This window comes from Suncus etruscus, chromosome 11 (assembly GCF_024139225.1).
Source record: "Suncus etruscus isolate mSunEtr1 chromosome 11, mSunEtr1.pri.cur, whole genome shotgun sequence".
In the NCBI taxonomy this organism is placed as follows: Eukaryota; Metazoa; Chordata; class Mammalia; order Eulipotyphla; family Soricidae; genus Suncus; species Suncus etruscus.
The window spans coordinates 12580823-12605906 of record NC_064858.1 but is presented as its reverse complement, the minus strand read 5'-3'; the positions used below and the strand labels follow the sequence as shown (position 1 = coordinate 12605906).

The window sequence follows — 25084 nt, the reverse complement described above, 5'->3', positions numbered from 1 at the left end:
TTTTAAAATACTGTGAAGAAATAGACTCTGCCAGAAGATATACACATATGTATCTGTCACTAGTCATTAATATAAAAAAACATAGTGTTGTTAAAATAATTATTAGAAGATATCTAGAACAAAATAATTCAAAAAATGGCTGGATCTCAAAGCATGAACCCATTTATTCATTCTCATTTGTTTTAGTCTAGATTAAATACTTGATCAAATTCTATTCCACAGACTTTTATATGCAATGAACTATGAAAATTAAGCTGTTCAGAAATGGAAATTTATTAGAATTTTTATAATTGTCCAAATTTTACATTTTATAATCTCTAACATTCACAATGCTAAATGTTAGTCCACACAATCATTTACGTTAAGCTAGAAACGATTACATTTTTATTTTTTATTTATTTTATTTTATTTTTTTGTTTTGTTTTGTTTTGTTTTTGGGCCACACCCGGTAACACTCAGGGGTTACTCCTGGCTATGTGCTCAGAAGGTGCTCCTGGCTTTGGGGACCATATGGGACACTGGGGGATCGAACCGCGGTCCGTCCAAGGCTAGCGCAGGCAAGGTAGGCACCTTACCTCTAGCGCCACCGCCCGGCCTCACGATCACATTTTTAAAGCATACCAGTAAGGTTTCTTTAATCTTGTCAAAACATGGTATTTGGTAATACTAAAAGAGTAAATAATGAAAAATACCTTTTTACTTCCTCTTTTACTTCTTTTCATTTTTTAAATTTTGTTTTAGACATCATGTGGTTGCAAAATGATTCATGTTAGGCTTCTGGTAATGTATTCATGATGCTCTATCACAATTGTCCTCTCCCACTAATGTCCCAACCCCCAGCTTTGGTAAGCTTCCTGCTGAGAACCAGTTCTGTTGCCTTTGGGTGTTTGTTATTTTTCTACTATTAAATCAAAAGTTTTTAGTATTTTGAAATTGAGAAAAATGACGGAGAAGACATGGAGAGTAGAAAACAGAAATGACTAATTTTCTATAACTCCCATCTAAGGTGACAGATTCTTGAGTTGATACCTATAGTCAGTACATGCTTACTTTGATTAGATATTCCTCTCAGTTTAAGATTAACTACACACTTATTTATGGAGAGATTCCTTCTTGATTCTTTCCTTTACCCTTTGTATATCCCTTTCAACCTATACTTAAGTTCATGGCAATTTTTCATATTCATACTATTGTAGATCAAAACCTGCCTTTAAAGATAAATTATGGAAATGTAATCTATACTTTATATGAAATATCAGTGGATCTGTCTTAAAATTTTGAGTCACATATGGTATTCTAGTAAACAGAACAAAATAGCAATATCTTTAATAGTATGAAGAAGAAAATGAGCAGAAAAAAAACTAAAAAATTTACTAACCTCTGCAACCTTCTATATTCTCCATAAAAACAACACAAATCCAAAAAAAATGTTCAATGATGCAGTAGGTATAAATTGATTGAAGAACATGGGGTATAGGTTATATGAAGACTGTTTGATTTTTGCTTTATTTTCTTGCTTTCATAGGTGGGATGTGCTACTTAAATTACATTTAAAAATCCTGTAAAATGTATAGTACTTAATTTTATAGAAATATGTCTTTCTAAAGCAATGAGTTTTTTTAAGATAAAATGAAGAATTATTCAGGATCAAGGTATTCAAAATCAATATGTGACACATAGGATTGTATCCATTAGAAAAATGATAAAATTTATTACTGTGTAAAGGGAGTCTCATTTGAAACGCATCCATCACCATTGACTGTCTTAGGTCACAGAGTTTAGCCAGGTTTGAAAATGCCACTAGTTTTATTATGAATATGTATTAATCAAAGACTAATAGAATGATCTTATATCATTAATCCCTATACTTTTATGGTTTGTTATACTCACTATGTGAAATAATTTGTGTTTTAATTCTAAATTAATGATATTCACCAGCAGTTACACGGGAAGAGCAACATACTATCAGAACACAAAAAATTTTTTTTGTTGTTTTTTTTTTGGGCCACACCCGGCGTTGCTCAGGGGTTACTCCAGCTGTCTGCTCAGAAATAGCTCCTGGCAGGCACGGGGGACCATATGGGACACCGGGATTTGAACCAACCACCTTTGGTCCTGGATCGGCTGCTTGCAAGGCAAATGCCACTGTGCTATCTCTTCAGGCCCAGAACACAAAATATTTTAAAAACTGTTTTGGCAACATCATGGCTGAGTTTTGAATTATTAGCACTTCCTCCTTTGTTTCTCAAGAAGATAGCATTAGTAAAATAAACAGATATCTAAAGTTCCTACATTATTTGTAAAATTTTATGTGTATTTTAAAGTTTTGCTTCTCTGCCTTGGGCAGAGAAAAAGTGGTTGCTTTATGGAAGCCATCAGAAAGGCTCCATATTATAAAGAATTATATTCAGAAAGGGACATCTTTCAGAACTCATATATAAAAGTATATTTCAGTGTGACACAGATACAATTACTGTACATAAATTATATGTATGCAGTTATTGAGTATGAAAAATATCCAATAGGTAACATAAATGGTGATATAAGCAAGCTTGCTAAAACTATTGACAGACATAGAATGGTGACAATAATTGACGATAGGCATTAAAAATATGAAAAGATGTGTTGGTAGTATTTCTTCCCAACACCACCTCTTTTTGACATCTATGACCTCTCCCTTTGCAAAGATATTTTAAAAATTCTTTCGATGCTATCAATTTGCTTTGAATAGACAGATGATTTTTATACTGAACTAGGAAAATAATTTCTACGTATGAAATTACACCCACTGTACAAGACATCTTTCACAAAGGTATTCTGTAAGAATTTAAGTTTATACCTAAACATGCTAATGTTGCCCTCTTGAGATAATTTTTTTAAGGAAACTAGTGTGTCGATTAAGATGAAAACTGAAATGAAATACACACATAGGATAAAACATCATGCAAAGAACCATTTTTGGTTTAAAATTTTAATAAATAGCAAGTGGAAGAATGTAGCATGTTACCATCTATGATTCAATACCTGGAACCACATATGATTGCATAAACACTGCTAAGTGTGATCAATGAAAACAGAGCCAGAAGCAAGTCCTAATCATACAAAATGTGGTCCAAATTTATGTGTTTTTTAATTTAAAAAATATGGTGTTCAGCTTCCATTCTGTGGCAAATATAAAATAATCCATTTTTTATTTCTTTTCCTTTTTTCGGTGTTTAGACTACACCCAGCTGTGCATAGTGCTCAGGGGTTACTCCTGGCTCTGCACTCAGAGGTCATTACTGGCAGTGCTCAAGGAACAATATGGGATCCCAGAAATCAAACCCTGGTTGGCAGCATGCAAGGCAAATGCTCTACCCGCTGTACTATCACCCTTCTCCCCCGAATCTTCAACTTATAATTGTTTGGTAAGGTTGATAAATTAAGAATAATACTTCTTTTTTACAAATATACTTATTCCCTATATAATCTAGAAGAACAAATTAAAGAACTCCAATCTCTTTCTGACCTGAATCTCTGGCCTTGAAACAAGAAGCACAATTCTTTTGCTCTCATCTCTAGACAGCAGTGCTACTGCTGCTTCGCGGTTCTGGACATCCTCCCCATTTATCTAGAAAACAAATGGAAACAGCACATTAGTTTCCATTTTGGCAATGTTGCACATGATAAATGGCAAATATAAACTCATTTATGGTAAATGTATGGACAATGAAACTCACACAATGGGCTCTTCTTCAGCCCCTGACTGGTAAGTACCTTCACTCAATTACACTCTTCCTTTAAGCGCCGTATCAATTTCTGAAGGATGGCAGACATCAGAGGAAGCAGTTATGTTCATAAATGTCCAACCAGCACCCTGGCAACATACATCTAGCAACACAATTAACCAGCACCTGACAGGTGACATTCATCTTTCTCTGTCGAGAGTAATGGAAGTGTCACTCTGAGATAATAGTGCTGGGGAAGCAAGACTAGAAATGCCACAATGGAATTTGTCATCTTGAATTCTTGCTGTGAACCAATTAGTGGGATACAGTATTATCTCTCATCAAAGCAATGCTCCCAGGCCACTCATGGCTGAATTTTCATTTAATCATTTCACATTGTTGTGTAGGTCTGACTCAGTTGCTTCAAATTATTCTCAGGGTAGTTTTTAGCACTTAATCAAAGGCAGATGCAATTCATCATCAGAAACATCCTCATCAATACTCTAGTTTTTACCAATTCATATTAATATCTTAACATAAAAAGATAGATAAATATTTCAAGCTCACCTCTGAAATATACCTAACTTCTTAAGTGAATATAGACTAAAATTGGCATCTTATAAAATTTCTTAAAAATTAACTAAGTGTGAGTAAACTTCTGATTAAATTATGATTGGTATTTGAAGTACATTTTTTAAGCTCTAGAAATAAGATTTTATCGTTTGCATCTTGAACAACTATTTATATTCGATGTGTTTAGCTTAGTGAATCTATTTTTTAAATTAAAATTTTTTTACTGATGTATGGCCCAAATCTATAATAGATATATATTCTTTTCAAATACATAACCAAAACATGTAATTATGGCATGCTTGATTTGGAAACTCATGTTCTCTATTTAGCATATCTCTCCTCTGCCTTCTTCACTGTGAAGAAGCCTGAGCTTTCTCAGGAAGATGTGTTCCTCATATTTTTCCAAGTAAACTTTTTACTGTGGATAAGATGCTTACCTTGCACACAAGTGACTGAGTTTTACTTTAGCCCCATATATAAACCAGGACTTATGCCTGAATGAAGAGGTAGGGGTAAGTACTGAGTTATGTTCAGATATGTTTTTGATATTTAGGATTTATATTCACTTCATAGTATAATCCCATCAGTGCATTTATATGTCTTCTGTTTATAGATCTAATATTAATTACCTATTAGAATCTACTTTATCCCAAATGAGAGAATCTCAGAATTTACCTTCTTTTTTCTCAGTTTTTTTTATCTATGTTTAAGTTTACTATATGCCTCCTTCACACTTTATCTAAATGTCACTTACTAAATCTAATTATTTTTCTTCAAGTTAATTTATGGTATCTATTGTTTTCCCTATATTAAAGTGCAGATATTAGCAGTTTTTTTCAGTGGTTTGATACAAAGATGAAATGAGTTAGTTTTTAATCAATGGTTTAAATAAGTGCTAGGTATAAACCAAGTTCTCAGCATGACTTGTATTACTCGATGATTTTGCAGTATTTCTGTCATATAACATTCAGCAAAGAAAATACTTTAGAAAATATGACTATTTTAATAAATGAAAACTTTACATGTTACAAGTACTATTGTCTTCCAGAAGATTGTAGGTTTTTAGATCTCCTAATTGCCAGAAAATTATGTATAATGATTACAATTTTTTTTACCAGTTTATCTAAGAAATAGCAGAAGATTTGATGAAGAAAAAACAAACACAGAATATGCATAGAGGGCAGTAATTGCATCTTAGATATTGATACAGGATAGGACATGTTTTACATACTCACAGAATTTCAGTTGTAATAAACCTTATCTGTAAACACAGGATAATCATTTTATAATATGGATTTATAGCATCAATGTTTTCTTTTGTGTATGTCACTGTGGTTTAATTGAAATGTACACAGAAAAAATTACTATATAAAACATAGCATGCTGAATTGTTTCATAATACAATTTGAATTACATGTTGTGTAATATATTTCCAGGTATTATCCAAAAGTCTCCATAGATGAAATTTGTATTCCTCGTTATAGCCTCAACCTAAACATTGAGACTGTTCTATTAAATTGCTTCCAGGATATTTACATTCAACTATCTCTACTGTCTAAATGATTTTCTTGAAATTTTATTGAAACCAGTTTCTACATCATATATTTTTATTTCCATTTTGGGGCCACACCTGTCAGTGCTCCAGGGTTACTTCTGCTATGCACTCAAGAATTACAGCTAGTAGGGTGGGGGACCATAGAGGACGCCAGTGATTAAATCTTGGCCAGCCTCAAGCAAGGCAAATGCCTTGCCCACTGTAATATTGCTTTGACCCCTTTACTTCATATATTTTTGAAATAGAAGTTAAAAGTTTTTCTCCTGTAGAAACCCTGAATCTCTTAGGCCACAAAAATTTCCTTCTTTCCCCAATATTTACTGTGCCTATACAAAAAAAAAAAAAAAAAAAAAAAAAGTGGGATAACACCAAACCCTGCCACTCCAGAATTCCTTTTTCTGGTTTTGTTTTGTTTGTCTGTTTTTGATATTATTTTCCTTCTCTTTTTTCTTCCACTTTTTCTTTTTTTTTTCTCACTCTTGTGGATATTATTTGGTAATTTTTTCATTTTTTTTCTTTTTTTCCTTTATTTTTTTTTAGTAGTTGATACCAAATTTTTTCTTCTCTTTTCCTTAACCCTTTTTATCTCCAACAGAATAGCATAACTTGAATCATTCAGCCTCATAAATTGAGGGGGAAAAATGATGATACCAGGACCAGTCATATGAACATGTAGTGTAAATAAAAAATGACCACTGGAACACAAAACAGAATAGATACCCAACCTACAACAAGCTGTAAAGTGAAGACCAGTTACACTAGTATTCTGGGGGTGGGGGGGGGGGAGTAAAGGAGGGAGATATGGGAGACATGCTCGGAACAGGAGTGGAGGGAGGACAACATTGGTGGTGGGAATGCCCTTCATTCATTGTCACTATGTACCATAAATAATTCTGTGTAATGAACTTCAGTCACAATAAAAATTAAAAAAAAAGTTTTTCTCCTGTGAATCAAGTCCTCTTAAGAAAATGAAAAGTGTACAACAATCCACATTTTCTTTCTTATACTTGACTATTTTAATTGGCTGTTTCTCTTACCCTCATGTTTTCCTCTTCTTTACAACACAATACAAATAAAAGGTCCACAATTAAAATAACTAAAATGATTTTTTTCAAATAAGGTATTTCAATAAGTGACCTTTATTTATAAAAATATTATTATTCAATTTAAGACATTAGTTTGATATCAAATTCCCAATTGAGTTTGGGATAAACACAGTGTGGCTGTGTTTTGTAATTTACAGAAAACATGCATCTCAAGGGAAGAAATATTTGAGGTAATAGAATACTACTTTCTGCTTTTATTTGCTCCTGCTCTGAATGATGACTTTGACACATGCTGTAATTGATAAAATCAGGCATACATAAAGGTGAAGGGTTCTGGAACAAAAAAGATGAACTAGCATATTAAATACTGACAAATTAATAGTGAATGTACATATTGTTTTTTTCTTTCTGGGCCATCCCTATGTGCTCATGTCTTACTCCTTACTCTGTGCTCAGGCATCAGTCATGGTGGGTCTCAGAGAACTATAAATGTTGGCAGAAACTGAATCTGGGTTGGCCATATGGAAGGCAGGAGTTTTACCTATAGAAGACATATATTTTAAGAAAAGAGAGTAGAGGGAAGGGCTGGGGAATAAAAGAAAGTAAAACAGGGAGAAAAACAGTATAAAAACATTATAAATAAGAAAAAAAATTTTGATATATATTTGTCTTATTATGTACATAGAAATATGTAAAAGTAGGTTTATAATACATTTATTTTTATTTAAATGTGTGGTCATTGAGGTAAATCAGTCAAAAAAATCTCATACTCTGATTAATCTGTCTGTGTGTATATGCAAAACCCTATGGAGTAGAGAGATAGTATAGTGGATTCCTGATCTCGCTAGGAATGATTCTTGAGTACAAAGCTACAATCCTGATCATGGTCTGGTGTGGCAAAATAACAATAACAACAACAACAATAATGACAACAACAAATATCCCAAATAAATGCCTAGAAATGTTTTAGCATATTATTATTATTTTGGCTTGAATGTTGATTTCAGCTTATACTAAAAAATTGAATAGTATGTTTGTATGAATACAGTGTGATGGGAGATTTGAACTCTAGCACTGCGTTTTATGTTCCCTGAGCATCAGTGTTTGAGCAACTCCAAAATAGGTTATTAACAAATATAGTTAAAATATTACATATAATTTATAAGAAAATATATGTGTTATTCAAGTTTAATTCAGGAAAATTATCATTATTTTTACTTTTTATTGTTTTAAATTCACACCCAGTGATGTCCAGGGCTCCTTCTTCTGTGCTTAGGAATTACTCTTGGAGTAATTGGTTGGGGGATCATATGCATATAAGTGTATAGAACCCTAGTCAGTCATATGCAAGATAACTACTTTATCCTCTATACTTTCTCGCAGGGCCCAGAATAACTAATTTTTAATATTAAAGTGAGATTAAATAGCATAAGTAAAGAACAAAGATACAGATGTAAAGAGCAACAGTTCTTTGTTATTTTAGAGAAAACAGAGTTATCTTAATGGAAGAAACAAACTCAAAGTAGAAGTGTTATAATGTGTGGTATAAGGCTTTAAAAAACGAACTAAAAGTCCCATTTGTCAACTATTGTAATATTTGTAGGTTTTGAGACAGGGATGATCCATAGGAATATGACTTACCATTTTTTAAATAATATTTGATTAGGGTGCTTACTGGAATATTACATGCTTACTGTTCCAAGGTGAAGATGCAGATAAAGAACATTCTCTTGAGAAAAACATATCCTGTCTGTTATATTGAACATTCCCTTTCTGCCTTAGAAATACCTCATGTTTATTTAGTTCCATAATTTTGTAAGAGAACACCCCATATTTCTTCATGGGACACATCTCATACGCTTTGTGGCAATAGACCAATTAATAGTACTGCCAGGTACTTGAAGGAAACAAACAAAAATATATTTAACTAGGATGGGTTCTCATGAAGTTGATTTTTTATTTTGATTCTGCTTAAACCTTAACATACATCATTGTATAAGTGTGTGTGTGTGTGTGTGTGTGTGTGTGTGTGTGTGTGTGTGAGAGAGAGAGAGAGAGAGAGAGTGAGTGATGGAGGGAGGGAGGGAGGGAGGGAAGAGAGAGATTGCAATTGGGGGTGTTCCCCTGATGAAGTCTTCTAATTGGTTATGTTGCTCTACTTTTACCAAATTTTAGTGACAGAATGAGAGCATCATCATAGAAATATACAACTTAGAAACAGGTCATTAAAATCACAACTGCACTAATGAGATTCATTTAAATAAAAGCCAGCCAGGAAATTTCAAGATTAGGAATTAAATCCTCTTTTTCCCACTCTCATAGTCTTGGGAAAGTACTCATTAAATGTTCATTAGAAAGTATTCCATTATCTCTTCATCACCCATACGGGAGCTATTTGTACATGGGTATACTGTTGTCAGTTTCATTCATTATAGTTTTACTATGACCCTTAAGATTCTTTGTTTCTGGTGTGTAAATAAAATTGAATGCTAACCTTTATAATTCTTTGTTTCCTGTGTGTGTAAATAGAATTGAATTCTAACCTTTATAATGCAGTTTGGCTTTGCTCAATGTGTCATTTGTCACGGAATACAAAGTAATCAGGTAGCAGCAAACCATTAATCATTTATTCAGCAAAGACTTAGTTCCATTAAGATTAAATAATATCTTTCTGCCCTATAAAATTTATTTGAAAAATGTATCTGTCCATAATATAAGCAATTGTAAAATAAATCCCAGCATTGTGAAATCACCCCCAAGCACTGCGATGGGTTTGAAGCAGGTAGGGTAGCAGCAAAGAATTAATAAACCAAGCCAGTCGGGAGAGAATCATGAAGTCAGTGGCTTCTTGCATGATGGTGTCCCTGTGTGCCAAAGCTAGACTGACTTTACTTTATTCTCAGTACAAAATTCACCAGGAATGGAGAGGGTAGAGTGAGAGGCAGGTGGGCTTTTTCCATATCAAAGGGATAGGTTTAAGGGAAACAGGAGGTTGGGGAAATTCCTGTTTTGGTTTGCTGGGTGTCATCTTACAGCAATGATAATAAAATTTTACATTATATATTAATAGACCAGAGAGATAGTAGAGTGAGTAAGGTGCTTCCCTTGCATACAGCTAAACCAGGTTTATTCTCCAGCACCACAGGTAATTGTATTCTAAATATCATCAAGTGTAATCTTTGAGCAAAAACTTTGTAGTCTCACTGAGCATTACTCTGTCCCCAAAACAAACAGAAAAATAAATACAAGAAAATACCATAGGAATATATACCATGTATCTTCTATATAAATAACATATATGTAATTTTCTGTTATTTTATGCAACTTTAGTCACAGAACTGTGAGATATAATTATAAGAACGGGTTATGATAAACAGCTTAGCTGTGTAATATTTGCTGGGAGTAGCCTCAAAGAAAAATTGTTTTCTTACTGTACTTAATTGGAGATGTTAAAAATGACCATATGTTTAAAATTATTTCCAAATAATAATCATGAAACTTTGATAACTTGGATAATATGCTAAATAGTTCCCTTATTTCCTAGAAAAGTTGTAGAAATATGTTTTATTGCAATTTCTCCACATCCTATTTCTCCATTGAACACTCTAATTCATTCATTAATTCACATGTGCCTGACAAAGTCATTGAAATCATGTTAGTAACACACAAAACTGATTTTTTTAATCGATTTTATTTCCCATTTAATTTTTTTTTATTTTCAAAAACAACTTTATTCATGACACATATTAAAAAAAACTCCCACCCCTGGAAATGAGCTAGAAAAAATAAACAAAATCCACCTCCCACCTCCCTGTTTCCACTTCCTCCCATTCCCTCCAAATAAAAGGGAAAAAATAAGCAAAGAAAAAAAAACAAAAACAAAAAAAAAAACAAACAAAAACCCTCCCATTTAATTTTATCAAACACTAGGTCACCACAGATGGATCTCCTGGAATAGAAATAATTTAAACCTGAAAATTTCTGAAAACTTGAAGGACAACAAATGGCCACTAATTGACATTTTAAATTCTTTCCTAATTTGAATCTTAGCAGAGTGACCTCAATGATAAGTGTACTAAAGCGTTATGCTAGATAAAGGAAAAGAATGGAAAAAGTAATGCAATTCAGTGAGTATCGCTGTAAAGAAAGAAAAGTATGGTATAAGTATGGAAAGGATAACTCTCTGATATGTGCACAAATCAATATGGGAATACCTTTATCATCAAAATGTCATAGTGAATGGCAATCATCTGCGTTTGTGATGATGTTTCTAATATCTCATATACTGGAATGACAGATTGACTGATTTTGAAGTTCCAAATTCAGGTACACACTCATGCAAAATTAAAAATATTTTTCAGACATTCATATCTATAAAAATAAATGGGAACTATTGATCTGTCATAAAAAGCAAGTTCTGCAAAAAGTTTTAACTTTTAACTTTCTTACTTTGTTTTCTGATTCCCCACTCACTATTTGCCACTATAAACTGCAACAAATGCAATCTGTTTATTTGGGCACAAGAAATTGAAGCTATGCGTCTTTCTCTAGCAATTCATAGGAAACAGGACTCAAAAAGGATAAAGAAGAATAAAAAATGTTTAGGGAAGAAATATTAGCAATGAAAATTAATGTTGGTTTTGTTTATAAAATTTTTGTTGAATTTTATTTGTATTAATTATAGGGAACATACTGAAGAGTATAGTGCGGTAAGTTGAGAGAAAATCAGTGATTTGAATACACACATTTATTATAAATTGCAGTTCCATAACCTCACTCATTCTACAACAAACTCTTTTTATAAAATCAATTTTAATTAAATCACCATACAATGTCCAAAACTTGTCCATCATCAGTACACATTTTCTGCCACCAAAGTCCTCATTTTCTCTCCTGCTGCCCCTTGTAATTCCTCCACATGAATTTATGACAGATATTTTTCTTCTCTCACTTTTCCATTTTTTAGACAATGTGGTTTGTAATATGTTATGGAAAGGGGTTCATACATATTACCTTATCTCCTTTCAGTACACAATTCTTGTCCAGATCTTGTCTCTAAATATCTTTGTCATAGTGGTCTCTTCTATATCCTAACAGCGGTCCCACTCTCTTTTTGACAATATTACTACCAGTTCTCATAGACTGCATCTTTCTTGCCTTTGGGCATTACTAGCATATTACCCTTTTAAAAATATTCCACAAATAAGTATTATCATTATATGTCTATCTCTCTCCCTCTGACTCTTATAAATCAGCATATTATTCTTCATATACATCCACCTATGAATAAATTTCCTAACCGCTGCATAGTATTCTATTGTGTAGGTATGCTGGTTTCTTTATTTTTTATTTTTTATTTTTATTTTTTGGTTTTTGGGCCACACCCGGCAGTGCTCAGGGGTTACTCCTAGCTGTCTGCTCAGAAATAGCGCCTGGTAGGCACGTGGGACCATATGGGACACCGGGATTCGAACCAACCACTTTAGGTCATGGATCGGCTGCTTGCAAGGCAAACACCACTGTGCTATCTCTCCAGGCCCATATGTTGGTTTCTTTAATGTGCTTGGACTATTTCCAGTTTCTCACTACTAAGAATAGTACTGCATGAACATAGGAGTACAGATACCTTTTTTTTTTTCCATTGTGATTTTTGGCTCCTAGATTAAATTGTTTAGTCATATGGAACTTTTATTTATAGTTTTTGAGGAATATACATGTCATCTTTCTTTTTTGGGGGGGTCACACCCATTTGAGGCTTAGGGGTTACTCCTGGCTATGCGCTCAGAAATCGCTCCTGGCTTGAGGGGACAATATTGGATTCCGGGGATCGAATTGCACTCCATTCTAGGCTAGTGTTTGCAAGGCAGATGCCTTACCTCTAGTGCCACCGCTCCAGCCCCTATACAAGTCATTTTCTAAATAGGTTAGGTCAGTGTACATTCTCACTAGGACCTTTTCCCCCTCTGTATTCATGCCAACACTGGTTGGTATTTTTTCTGACATGTACCAGTCTCTGGGGAATGAAATGATATCTCATTGTTTTGATTTGCATTTCTCTGATGATTAATGAAGTGAATGTTTTTCATGCTACTTTTCTTGTCTGGATTTTTTTTTGTTGAGGAAGTTTCTGTTAATCTCTTATCTCCACTTTAAAATGGGGTTAGAGGTCCTTTCTTCGTAAGCTTTATCAGTGCCTGACATATATTAGAGATTAGCCTCTTATCAGAGGGTTATTGGGTGAATAATTTCTCCCATACTGTGGACAATGTTAGTATTCTGGTCGCCATTTCCTTTGTTTTGAAGAAGCTTGTCAGTTTAATGTAGTTCCATTTGCTAGTCTTTGCTTCCATTTGCTTTGTCAATAATATTTCATCATTGAGGATGCCTTTAGCTTCAAATCATCATTGAGGATGCCTTCACCTCAAATTAATGGAGGGTTCTGCTTATATTTTCCTCTATGTACCTTATGGTTTCAGATCTCATATCAAGATCTGCAATCCATTTTGATTTTACTTTTGTGCACAACTTTAATAAGAGATCTGAGTTGATTTTTATTTTGCATGTAGCTGACCAAGTTTCATAACACCACTTGTTGAAGAGGCTTTACTTGCTTCTCTTCTTATTTTTTTGCTCCTTGAATGTGGGATTGATTGGATGCTATCACACTCAGGATAGGCCTTAATACTCATTGGTTGCAAGCATCATTGAATGCAGTACCTTGAATTTGACCACTTAATCTTCACCTCTAAATGTGATTTGATTCTTCCTAATAAATACACTGAGTCTCAGGAAAATGCTCCCTTGCATTTTCAAACTTCCCCACAGAGCTGGCTGCTTCTTATGAGTGGAAGGGCCTGCGTGTTGGAGTTCCTGAACCGATTTCACTCTTTTTAGTGTATGTGGATTATTTCATGCATCAGTGTTTGCTTCCAGACCTACGTCTCTCCAGTGTCCTGACTTTGGAGCTTGAGGCCTGATTTAACAGATGGCACCCAGACAGGGACTAGGTAGTGAGGAATTAAAACATTACATGGCTCACTTAGTATCTGTACAAATGTTTTTTTCATCAAAGCTATGCAAAGGGATCACCTCAGGCAACCGACCCACAAACTCAGGAATCATGCCAAATTCAATGAGATCTCTGGCTTCAACATGATGTAGCAAGCAGTTTTTTTTGTTTGTTTGATGTCCTGATGAGTGTTGGATTCTCCCGTAGGCGGCAAGGTTAGTGGCATTTGTAGCCCTTTTTTCTTTCCCTGTTTAGAGGGTATCCCAAGCCCTAGGTATTTTTCATTTTTCCTTCTGCTGATGATTTTGTCTAAAACATTGAAAGCACCAGATGCAACAAACAGGACATTTGTTGTATCAACTTGCACTGTTTCTCTATGTAACTAGTGCGAACTTTTTTCTGGAACATTGATTATCGTGTTTTCTAGTATATTTTTTATTGTTTTGTTGCTCATGGGTTACTCCTGCACTCAGAACTCGTTCCTGGCTCAGGGATCATATAGGGGGATCAAACCAAGGTCCATCCTGGATTGGCTGCATGCAAAGAAAACGCCCTATTGCTGTGCTTTCTCTCTGACCCGTATGTATCTAGTAGTTTTTTTTTTTTTCGGGCCAAACCCGTTTGATGCTCAGGGGTTACTCCTGGCTAAGCACTCAGAAATTGCCCCTGGCTTGGGGGGACCATATGGGACACCGGGGGATCTAACCACGGTCCTTCCTTGGCTAGTGCTTGCAAGGCAGACACCTTACCTCTAGCGCCACCTCGCCGGGTCCCGTCTTCTAGTAGTTTTAATAAACTTTGCTGAACACCTTCTCCACCTACATTCCATAAATGATGAATGCCGGGCACACTGCCAATCTTACCTACTTCACCCAGAAAGACAATTCTTTGTTGTGCTTTTTCTACATTATAATTGACCTCCTGGAGAAGTTTGGCAATCACAGATTTAATATCTTCACCCAAATAACCAGCCTAGGTCAAAGTGGCACAGTAATAAATTGCAAAAGGAACATCAAGACATTTAGTTAGAATTTATGCCAGCAGAGTTTACCTGACCCAGTTGGCCCAAGCAACAGAAAATTACTCTTCAAGTTTTATATCATGATGGCCAGAATCTAATATTTCTTCTCGTTTTTTCCTAAGGGATTTGTTAATTTATCTGTTTTTGTGTTGATGACCCTAAAGCATTATCATATGGACTGATTCCAGAAATCTGAAGTAATTTTATTAATCTGTACTTAGTCTCCTGTTTTCTGATCTCAAACTCTTTTGGTATTAAGATGTTTGCTTCTTAACCTCTGCTTGTTGTCTCAAATTAGCTGGGAAATTATTATATATTTTCTTTTAATTATTGTACACAGAAACTGAAAGCACTTTTTAGCAAATGAATAGCCAACAATATACTGGTCGAGGTAGTTATAATTTTTTTCATCTCTAGAACCATCTTTACTCATTCCATATTTTGAGGCAAAATGTGCTATTATTTCTTTTTTTTTTGTTTGTTTGTTTTTGGGCCACACCTGGCTATGCACTTAGAAATCGCTCCTGGCTTGAGGGACCATATGGGCTGCTGTGGGATTGAACTGAGGTCCATCCTAGGCCAGTCGCGTGCAAGGCAAATGCCCTACCACTGAGCCCCAATATATGCTGGTATTTCTGTAAAAGTTCTAAAAGGAGCTCTTCATAGAATCTGAGTTTCAAAGGTTCCAAATCTTCCTAAAACTGCTCTGTGAATGCGACTGAAAAAATTATCTCTCAGCTCTAAGGTGAGTGAAGAGATGTAGAGGCAGTGATAAATGATACTTCTGGCAGTAAAAATCACAATTAATGCTTAGTTACTATTTATTATTATAATAAGAATATCATATTTTAACCTCAGCAATAGGTTTTACTTATTTAGTTCTTTTTTATATATATGTCTTTATTTATTTATATATAAACACCATGGTTACAAGATTGTTCATAATCACAGATAAAGTTGTTCATGATTGAGTTACAGTCATACAATGTATAAAAATCTTCACCATTTCCACTTCCCACCATCAATGTCAACAGTTTCCCTTTCACTCTCCCTAATGCCCTCTTCCCTCACACCCACCCTCTTCTGTCTGCCTGTGGTGCTGGTATTTTTTTTTATTTTTAAATAACTTTATTTTTAATTATAAGAACAAAGATGCAAAGAAAGAGGACAAGGTAAAGTTACAGTGGAAGGACAATCACCCCTAAACAAATTCTTAGAAGAAAACCCCTTGCTGATACCTTAATTTTGAACTTTCAGCCAAAGAACATTAAGAAAAGTAAAATAGAACCCATGTACAATTACTTTGTCCCTCAAGTCCCCAGATTGTAGTACATTATAACATTTCTTAGCAGTACACAAAGCAATCTAAGGCCATAAAGCTTATGTAACTACTTAAACTTTGAAGGCATAGTATTTTCTTACATTTCCTTGCACATGCATATTAGTTTAAGTTAACCTCAAAAGTTTAAGTGTTTTTTTTTTCCTAAGGATCAAAGTCAAAGGAGCACCATAAAAATGGTGTTAGAGTTGCACTTTTTGTTTGCATAGGCCCACCAAAATATGAGGGACTTGGAAAGGAAAAGCCTTGGCCTAAATACAAGGAGACCCTACCCCTGAAGTTTCCTGGCATAAGACCAACTCTAGGCTCCAGGTAGACTAGTTTGTCCAATCCAAGTCATTGTCTGTAGTGCAAATACACTTTTATTTTTCACAGTCTCTGTTGTTGGTATCATTTTTCTGTATTAAAGCTCATGGAATCTGCATATCCTAAATTGAAGTCAGGATGGTGTAGAGCATCCTCTAGTTTCACCTCACAATAAAAGGGCAATGCAGAGAGCTCTGTCCTGTAAGCAGGTGGTTGTTGTCAAGTCTTCTTAGTGTTGAGGGAAGTCTCCTTTGAGCAGGTCAATGTCAGAGCAGTGGTAGGGTATTCCCTGGTAGAGGATTGCTTCCAGATGATGTTATAAATGACCTTGGATGTTTCATAGTTAGCTTTCCTGGTTCAGGGGTGAATGAAGAATGCCCATTCTTCTGAGGCCTGTGCCAGGTCATTATGTCAGTGTTCAGGGTGTAAGTACACATTGCTCTGCAAGATTTCTGTGTTCCTACCTCTATTAGATAAGAACATATTTGTATGTATAGTATTTTCCCATTTTAATGTCCCTATGCAAACAAGGAACAATGATACATGGCATTATAGGCCCATATGGGGGCTGCAAGAACAAGTCCAAAAATCCCCATGACGTGGTTAAACATAAGCATTAAACTGAGGGACTCCTTCACTGAATATTCCTTATTGAAGCTCACAGAGATAAGAAAAAAAAAGTGGGGGAAAATCTTCACTGTATAAGGGAATATTTAGTAAGAGTTATATAGCTGTCAAAGAAAATAGACATAAAATATTCGAAAGCCATATGTGTCCATTTTAAATCTTTTAAAATAGTTGGGGGTTGTTAAATCCAGTACACTACTTTGGTGTGTGATTAGGACAGTGCAGTATTGAAGTTAAAAAGGGTAAATGGGGTGTACTGATGGTTTGGGGTGATAGAGTTAAGAAGTGAAAATGAGATTTACAGGGTGTGCGAAAGGGCATAATACCAGATGGACATTCTACATACACAAAACGTAACTTAAGGATAGGATATACTATTAATATATACTGTGCGCGTGGGGGCAATACCCCCGCGTGGATTTGAACATGTAGACTACTAAGAAACTGCCAGAGTTTGCCTTAGTAAAAAATGAACAACAGCTCTAAGCACCCTAAATTTGGACCCACCTTTTCTGGCCGCCTGGGCTGCCACCCCAGGAAGGCCTGGAGGCCGGGGGACAGGAGAGGGGATGGCTGAGGGCCTACTAAGGCTCCCAGCACGCCCAAGCTAGGGAGAAAGCCTTCTACCTGGGGTCTCCCCAGACCCCATGCCGGCTAGAGCCAGCCTCCAGATTAAGAAAGCTGGTGCTGGTATTTTTACTTCACTCACTAACTCACTCACTCACTCACTCACTCACTCACTCACTCACTCACTCACTCACTCACTCACTCACTCACTCCATTTTCTCTTTTCTTTTGTGACATTGTAGTTTGTACTACTGCAAATGAAGGGGTGCCATGAAAGTCCTTTCCATTTTAGACCTTCTCTACTTTAACTGCACTCTCCATTCTTTGTGGTAAGCTACCTACTATGGAATAATCCTCCTGATTTTATTCTCTATTGTTTCTGATATCAGAGATTATATTTGGATATCACCACCAAACTTTCTTTGATTTTCCTATATCCCAGCTATGAATGAGCTTATTCTATGTTTATCCTTCTCCCTCTGACTTATTTCACTCAGAAAAATTTTCTCCATGCCCATCCATGTATAAGCAAAATTCATGACTTCATATTTTTTTTTTCTATGTAGATAGACCACAGTTTCTTTAGCCACTCATCTCTTGTTTGCACCTGGATTGCTTTCAGATTCTGGCAATTTTAAATAGTGCTGTGAGGAGTTTAGAGGTGCAGAGCTTATTTTTGTATTATGTTTTTGTGTTTCTAGAGTGTATTACTATGGTATTGCTGGACCATAAAGAAACTCAATTTCCAGTTTCTTAGGAAATGTTCATATTGTTTTCCGGAAAGCTTGAACTAGATGTCATTCTCAGCAGCAGTGAATAAAAGTCCCTTTCTCACTATATCCACGCCAGCATGAGCAGTTCTTGTTCTTTGTGATGTGTGCCATTCTCTGTGATGTGAGATGATAACCATTGTTGTTTTGATTTTGCATCTCCCAGATTTTTTGTGATGTGGATCATTTTTTTCATGTACCTTTTCGCTATCTGTATTTATTTTTTGAGAAAATGTATGTGCATTTCTCCTTTCCATTTTTGATGGGGCTAGATGTTTTTTTCTTGTTCATTTATGTCAATACCTTATATAACTTAGATATTAGCTTTTTATCAGGTGGATATTGGGTGAATAGTTTCTCACATTTCATAGGTAGCCTGTGCATCCGAGTTACTATTTTCTTTGAAGTACAGAAGCTTCTCAGTATAATGTAGTTCAGTTTGTTTATCTCTGCTTCCACTTGCCGGGAAACTGATGTTTCCTCCTTGAAGATACCTTTAATCTTAATGTCATGGAGTGTTTTGCCTATGTTTTCCCTCCATGAACCTTAAGGTTTCAGATATGTTATAATTATAATCAATTTAGAGTTGACATTTGTGCCTTGTATTAAAGAGAGATCTGAGTTCATCTTTTTGTATGCAATGGACCAGTTTTCTAACACCACTGTTGTAGAGGCCTTTGTATTTGTTGCCCCTTTATCAAACATCAGTTGGGTGTATACCTGGGGTTCATTTTCAGAATATTCAACTCTATTATATTGATCTGAAGATTTATCTTTATTCCAATGCCATGCTGTTTTAATTAATATTGCTTTAGTGTAAAATATAAAGTTGGGAAAAGTTATGTCTTCTATCTTCTTTCTCCCAAAGATTATTTTAGCTATTTGTGGGCATTTATTTTCCAAATGAATTTTTAGGAGTTTTGATCCACTTCTTTGAAAAATGTCATGAGTATTCTTATAGGAGTTGCATTAAATTTTCCAATACTTTGGGAAGTATTGCATTTTAATGATTTTAATCCTCCCAATTCATGGCAGGGTATATGTTTCTGTTTCTTCTGTCCTCTTTTATTTTCTGAAGTAGTCTTCTATAGTTTCCTTTAAAAGGGTCTATGTTTTTCTTTGAAAGGGTCTTTCACATATTTAGTTATATTGACTCCAAGGTACTTGATTTTATGGGTCACAATTGTGAATAGTGTTGTTTTTGTAATGTGTTTTCTTTTTAATACTTTCTTTTTATTATTTGTATAATAAAATGCCACAAATTTTTGAGTGATAATTTTGTAGCTTGCCACTTTGCTATGTTCATCTTTTGTTTTAGAATCTTTTTTCTGAGTCTTTATTATTTTCTAAATATAGTATCATGTCATTTACAAACAGTGAGAATTTGACTTCTTCCTTTTCTATCTGGGTGTCTTGGATATCTTTTTCTTGCCTAATTGCTTTGGCAAGTACTTCCAATACTATGTTGAATAGAAGTGGCAAGAGGAGGCAATCTTGTCTTTTGCCAGATCTTAGAGGAAAGATTTTTAGTTTTTCATTATTGGATATAAAAGTTGTTGTGGTATTTTTTAAAAATATTTATTATACTGAGAAAAGTTCCTTCAATTCCAATCTTGCTGAGATTTTTTATGATAAATGAAAATTGGACCTTATCAAATGCCTGTTTACATCTATTGATAGGATCATATGGTTTTTATTTTTCCTGTTGTTGGTATGCTATATTATATTGACTTGTTAAGCCATTCTTGCATGTCTGGGATAAACCCTAAATGGTCATGGTATAAGACCTTCTTGATGAGCCATTGGATCCTATTTGCTTCAATTTTATTGAGGATTTTTGTATCTGTGTTCATCAAGGATATTGCTGTGTAGTTCTCTTTTTTGTGGCATTTCTGTCTGCTTTTAGTATAGGATTGATGTTAGCTTCATAAAAACTATTTAGAAGCAGTTCTGATTCTTCAGTTTCCTGGATGAGCCTGAAAATGATTGGGAGTAAAACATTTTTTAATATCTGAAAGAATTTGCTAGAAAATCTATCTGGGCCTAAGCTTTTGTTTTGAGTAATACTTTTAATTATCATTTTAATTTCCACAGTAGTGATAGGTCTGTTCATATATGCCAGATCATTCTGGTTGTATCTTGAGAGTTTATAGGAGTTCAAGAATTTATTCATTGCTTCCAGGTTCTCTTGTTTTATGGCATAGAGTTTCTCAAAGTAATCTTTGTTTAGTATTTGAATTTCTGTAGTTTCTATAGAAACCACCCCTTTACATTCTAATTCTGCAAACAGTGAGATCTTGACTTTTTCTTTTCCTATCTGGACATCCTTGATCTTTTTCTTGCCTAATTGCTATGGCAAGTACTTCCAGTACTATGTTAAACAAAAGTGGTGAGAGGAGACAATCTTGTCTTTTGCCAGATCTTAGATTTTCATTAATAAATATAATATTTGCTGTAGGTTTTTAGATTTTCATCACTGAATATAATATTTGCTGGTGGTTTGTAATAAATAGCCATTACTATACTGAGAAAAGCTTCTTTAATTCCTACCTTGGTTTATTAAGTTTTATTAAGTTTATTCTGAATAGTAATAGTAATCTATCAAGTTTATTATGTTTTTCTTTCTCTCTTTCTTTGTCTTTTTATTTGTTCATTTTTTTAAAGAACCAACTCTTGTTTTCATTGAGCTTTAGAATGATTATTTGGGTTTTCAGTTTATTAATTTTCTCTCTAAACTTCTTTTTTTCTTTCCATCTGCCTATTTTTGGTTGATTTTGTTGATTTTTTAAAAAAATTTTAAGCCATTCTATTAAATTATTTAAATAGGTTCTTTCTTCCTTCCTAATGAATGCTTGCAAGGCTATAATTTTCCCCAATATTACTGCATTTGCTGTTTACACAAATTCTGATAATTCATGTCTTCATTCTGATTTGTTTCCAGGAATCTTTTAATTTCTTCTTTGATTTTGTCACTAACACACTCACTGTTCAATACTGAGCTGTTTTATTTCCAGCTGTTGAAGTTCTTTCTCTGTATGTTTATAAAATCTGTTTATAATTCACTTCTTATTTCAGTGCATGTTAAGAAGGTAGTCTATGTAATTTGCATCCTCATGATTTTGTGGAGGTATGTTCTATGGCCCAGCATATAGGCTATCTTAGAGAATGTGCCATGTACATTGAAAAAAAAAAACATGTATTCAGCTTTTGAGGGTGGGGGAGATAGAAAGCCCTATCTACCAATCCACTCTCTTCCATTTCTTTCTTCAGAGCCATTGTATCCTTTTTAAGTTTCAGCCTGGTTGACCTCTCAAGAGTAACAGGGCAGTGTTGAAGTCTCCCATTAGTATTGTGCTGTTATTTATATCTTTCTTTAAATATGTCAACAATTGTTTTAAATATTTTTTTGGTCCCTCCTTGGGTACATATACATGGAGGAGTTGATTTCTTCCAATTGTATCTATCCTTTGATGATAAACAAATGTCCATCTCTATCTCTTATAATCTGTTTTAGCTTAATGTCTGTGTGTCTGATATTAGTATGGCTACCCCAGTCTTTTTTTTTTTAAATCTTTTTATTGAGACCATTGTGAATTACAAGTCTTTGCAGTTGTATTTCAGGCATATAGTGACAGTGAATTAGGGTCATTTCCCACCACCAGTGTTGACATCCCTTCATCATAGTTCCCAGCACAGTCTTTTTAACATTTTTTTAAATAATATTTTATTTCAACACCTTGATTACAAACATGATTGTGGTTGGGTTTCTGTCATGTAAAGAACACCACCCATCACCAGTGCAGCATTCCGTCTCCAATGTCCCAGTTCTCCCTCCTCCCCACCCCACCCCTGCCTGTACTCTACATAGGCTTTCTATTTCCCTCATACATTCTCATTGTTAGGATAGTTCTCAATGTAGTTATTTCTCTAACTAAGCTCATCCCTCTTTGTGGTGAGCTTCATGAGGCGACCAGCACAGTCTTTTTAAGGAGTTATTTGCTTGAATGTTTGTCCTCCAAACTTTGACTTTGAGTCTATATTTTTTCTGACTATTCAGATGTTTTTATTGCAGGCAAAAGAATGTTGGATTCAACATTTTGATCAATTAAGCCACGTAGTCCATTGATATTGAGAGAGATTAGTTGTCATGTGATTAGATGTAATCTTATGTAGGAGTTTGTATGCTTATTGGGTTCGCCTTGAGTAGACCTTCCTAGAGTAGACCCATCAGCTCTTCTTTAAAGATTGGTTTTATGTCTGTAAAATTCATGAGCTGTTGCTTATTCATGAAGCTGTGTATTCTTCCTCAATGAATGTCTGACTGGGTGAAATATCCTCTGCAAATAATTCATTTCATTGAATTTTGTCACTATATCCCACCACACATTTAGACCTTGAGAATTGCTTGTGATAAACCTGCTGTAAATTTTAAGGATGCCTCTTTGTATATAAGTTTCCTTTTTATCATGCTGCTTTCATTATTATTATTGTTATTATTATTATTTTATCTTTATATGTAGTTTCTCTCACATTGTCTCTGGAATCCCAACAATTTTTATGCTGTTTCTATTGTGTTTATCCCAGAGTCCTATTGTCATTGCTTACTTTGAGAATTTTTTCTAGCCTCTTCTGGTGTATGGAGGTGTTATGCATCTCATCTTCTTTATTACTGATTTTGTCCTCAGCAACTGTTACTCCACTGTTGAGGATTTTCAGTGAGGTTTTCATTTAATCTACCATATTTTTTAGCCCTGATATTTCTGTTTGAAGCTTTCTCATTTCTACTCTCATATCCTCTTGAGTCTTCTGGGCTGTCCATTTCATCATTTCACTAAGTTAATTGAATATTCTTAACATTTCCTCTCTAAAATTTTGATCAGAAATGTCATGTAGGTGGCAGGTGTTGGTTGGTTCTCCAGAACTAGATCCTTCAGTCATAATGTGTGGTGGGGTTCTGCATAGTTTTTCCATTATAAAGTTTGATGTACAGTACTTTATTCAGTATTGTGGTACAGTTCTTTGACTGGAAGAAATGTGAAGCCATTGAGTAAAGCAGAATCTCACTCTGCTGAGCTCAACCTGTGGATTTTCCCATTTTAAGTCTTGTGACACTGTCCTGGACAGATGTCCCCAAACAGATGTCCCCTTCTGTCTCAGTCCTTAGTGGTGGTATTGCTTACCTTGCAAGGCTGTCCTGGGAACTTCTAAAACAGCATTTCTTTCATTTTTATAATCATTTTAAGATGCTAAAACATTTTCAATCTGAATGTTGTTAATGAATCAAATTAAGTGGTAGGTCTGGAAGCTGAAGACGAGTGGTGAGTGCAATATTTTTGTCATTATCATGAAATATTAGTTAACAATTTCTAATAAATAGCAGCATATTTACTTATAATGCAGCTTAAATAAAAGCTTTTAAAGGTAGAGATATCATTCAGATAATGCTTTGTGCATGACCAACCCACTTCAATCAGATAAACACCAACAGAAAAAAATTTAAATATAGAACTCAAAGGCAGCCTCATTAAATACCAGGTGCAAATCAAAAGTAAGACACATACTCATGAATTATAGCTTGGTTTTGTATATATTACTATTTTAAAAAAAGATATTTTCTTTTCTCCAAAATTTTTCATGAAACAATATACAATAATAGCTGACAGATTATAGACTACCTAAGAAATAACTAAACTACATACTTGTAAAATACGATCTCCTTCTTGAATCCGGCCATCTTTTGCAGCAATGCTGTTTGGTTCTACCTGAAGGAGGAAAAGAAAGTGAGAGGAAAGGAAGGAGAGAAGGAAGGAAGGAAAAACAAAAGAAAGAATAAAAAGAAATATAAAGACTAAATTAAAGCAAGTTCAATTATCATTGATTTATAAAGTGCATGTCTTTCTCAATAAAAATATTTGATTTAGGGGCTGGAGAGATAGTATGGAGGTAGGGCATTTGCCTTGCATGCAGTAGGATGGTAGTATGAATCCCGGCATTCCATATGGTCCCCAAGCCTGCCAGGAGCGATTTCTGAGGGGAGAGCCAGGAGGAACCCCTGAGTGCTGGCAGGTGTGACCGACAAACCAAAAAAATTTTTTTTAAATTTAGAATGGCCTGAGCACTACCATATATTCAAACCCCAAATAATCTTTATTTTTTTCAAGCAAAATGTGTTAAACATAGCAAAATGTTAATATATCCCGTCAGGTAAATAGTACCATCTTACCAGATTTTGATAAGAAAGACATTGTCCATATGAAAATGCTTCAACTCACTAAGATAAGTAATATTTTCAAGATCAATGGCATAGACATTTGCAATATAATTTTCATGGCAATTATATGATACATGTGTATGCATATACACATACATGATCTGCCACATATATTTGCATACAAATGAACCGGACAATATGTACACATACATACGAATTTATGAAAGCTTTATTTGGAAGGTTTAAAATACCACTTTCAAAATATTAAATTTGCAGTGACTGGAGCTAATGGAAAAGTAAAGATAACATTTGCTTAACATTTGTCAAGATTTAAGGGTGTTTCACATTTAATT

General features: G+C 34.5%; 1 protein-coding gene and 1 pseudogene across 1 annotated transcript in view; both read right to left on the bottom strand.

Moving 5' to 3' along the window:
- PDZRN4 (PDZ domain containing ring finger 4) overlaps positions 1-25084 on the bottom strand; it is a 169195-nt gene that overhangs the window by 13677 nt on the left and 130434 nt on the right. The window contains exons 5-6 of the mRNA XM_049783884.1: positions 24220-24282; positions 3509-3610 (exon numbers count right to left, since the gene is read on the bottom strand). Coding sequence (XP_049639841.1) covers positions 3509-3610; positions 24220-24282 — 165 coding nt within the window. The remainder of the gene's footprint in view (positions 1-3508; positions 3611-24219; positions 24283-25084) is intronic.
- LOC126022870 (ATP-dependent Clp protease ATP-binding subunit clpX-like, mitochondrial) lies at positions 13817-15344 on the bottom strand (annotated as a pseudogene).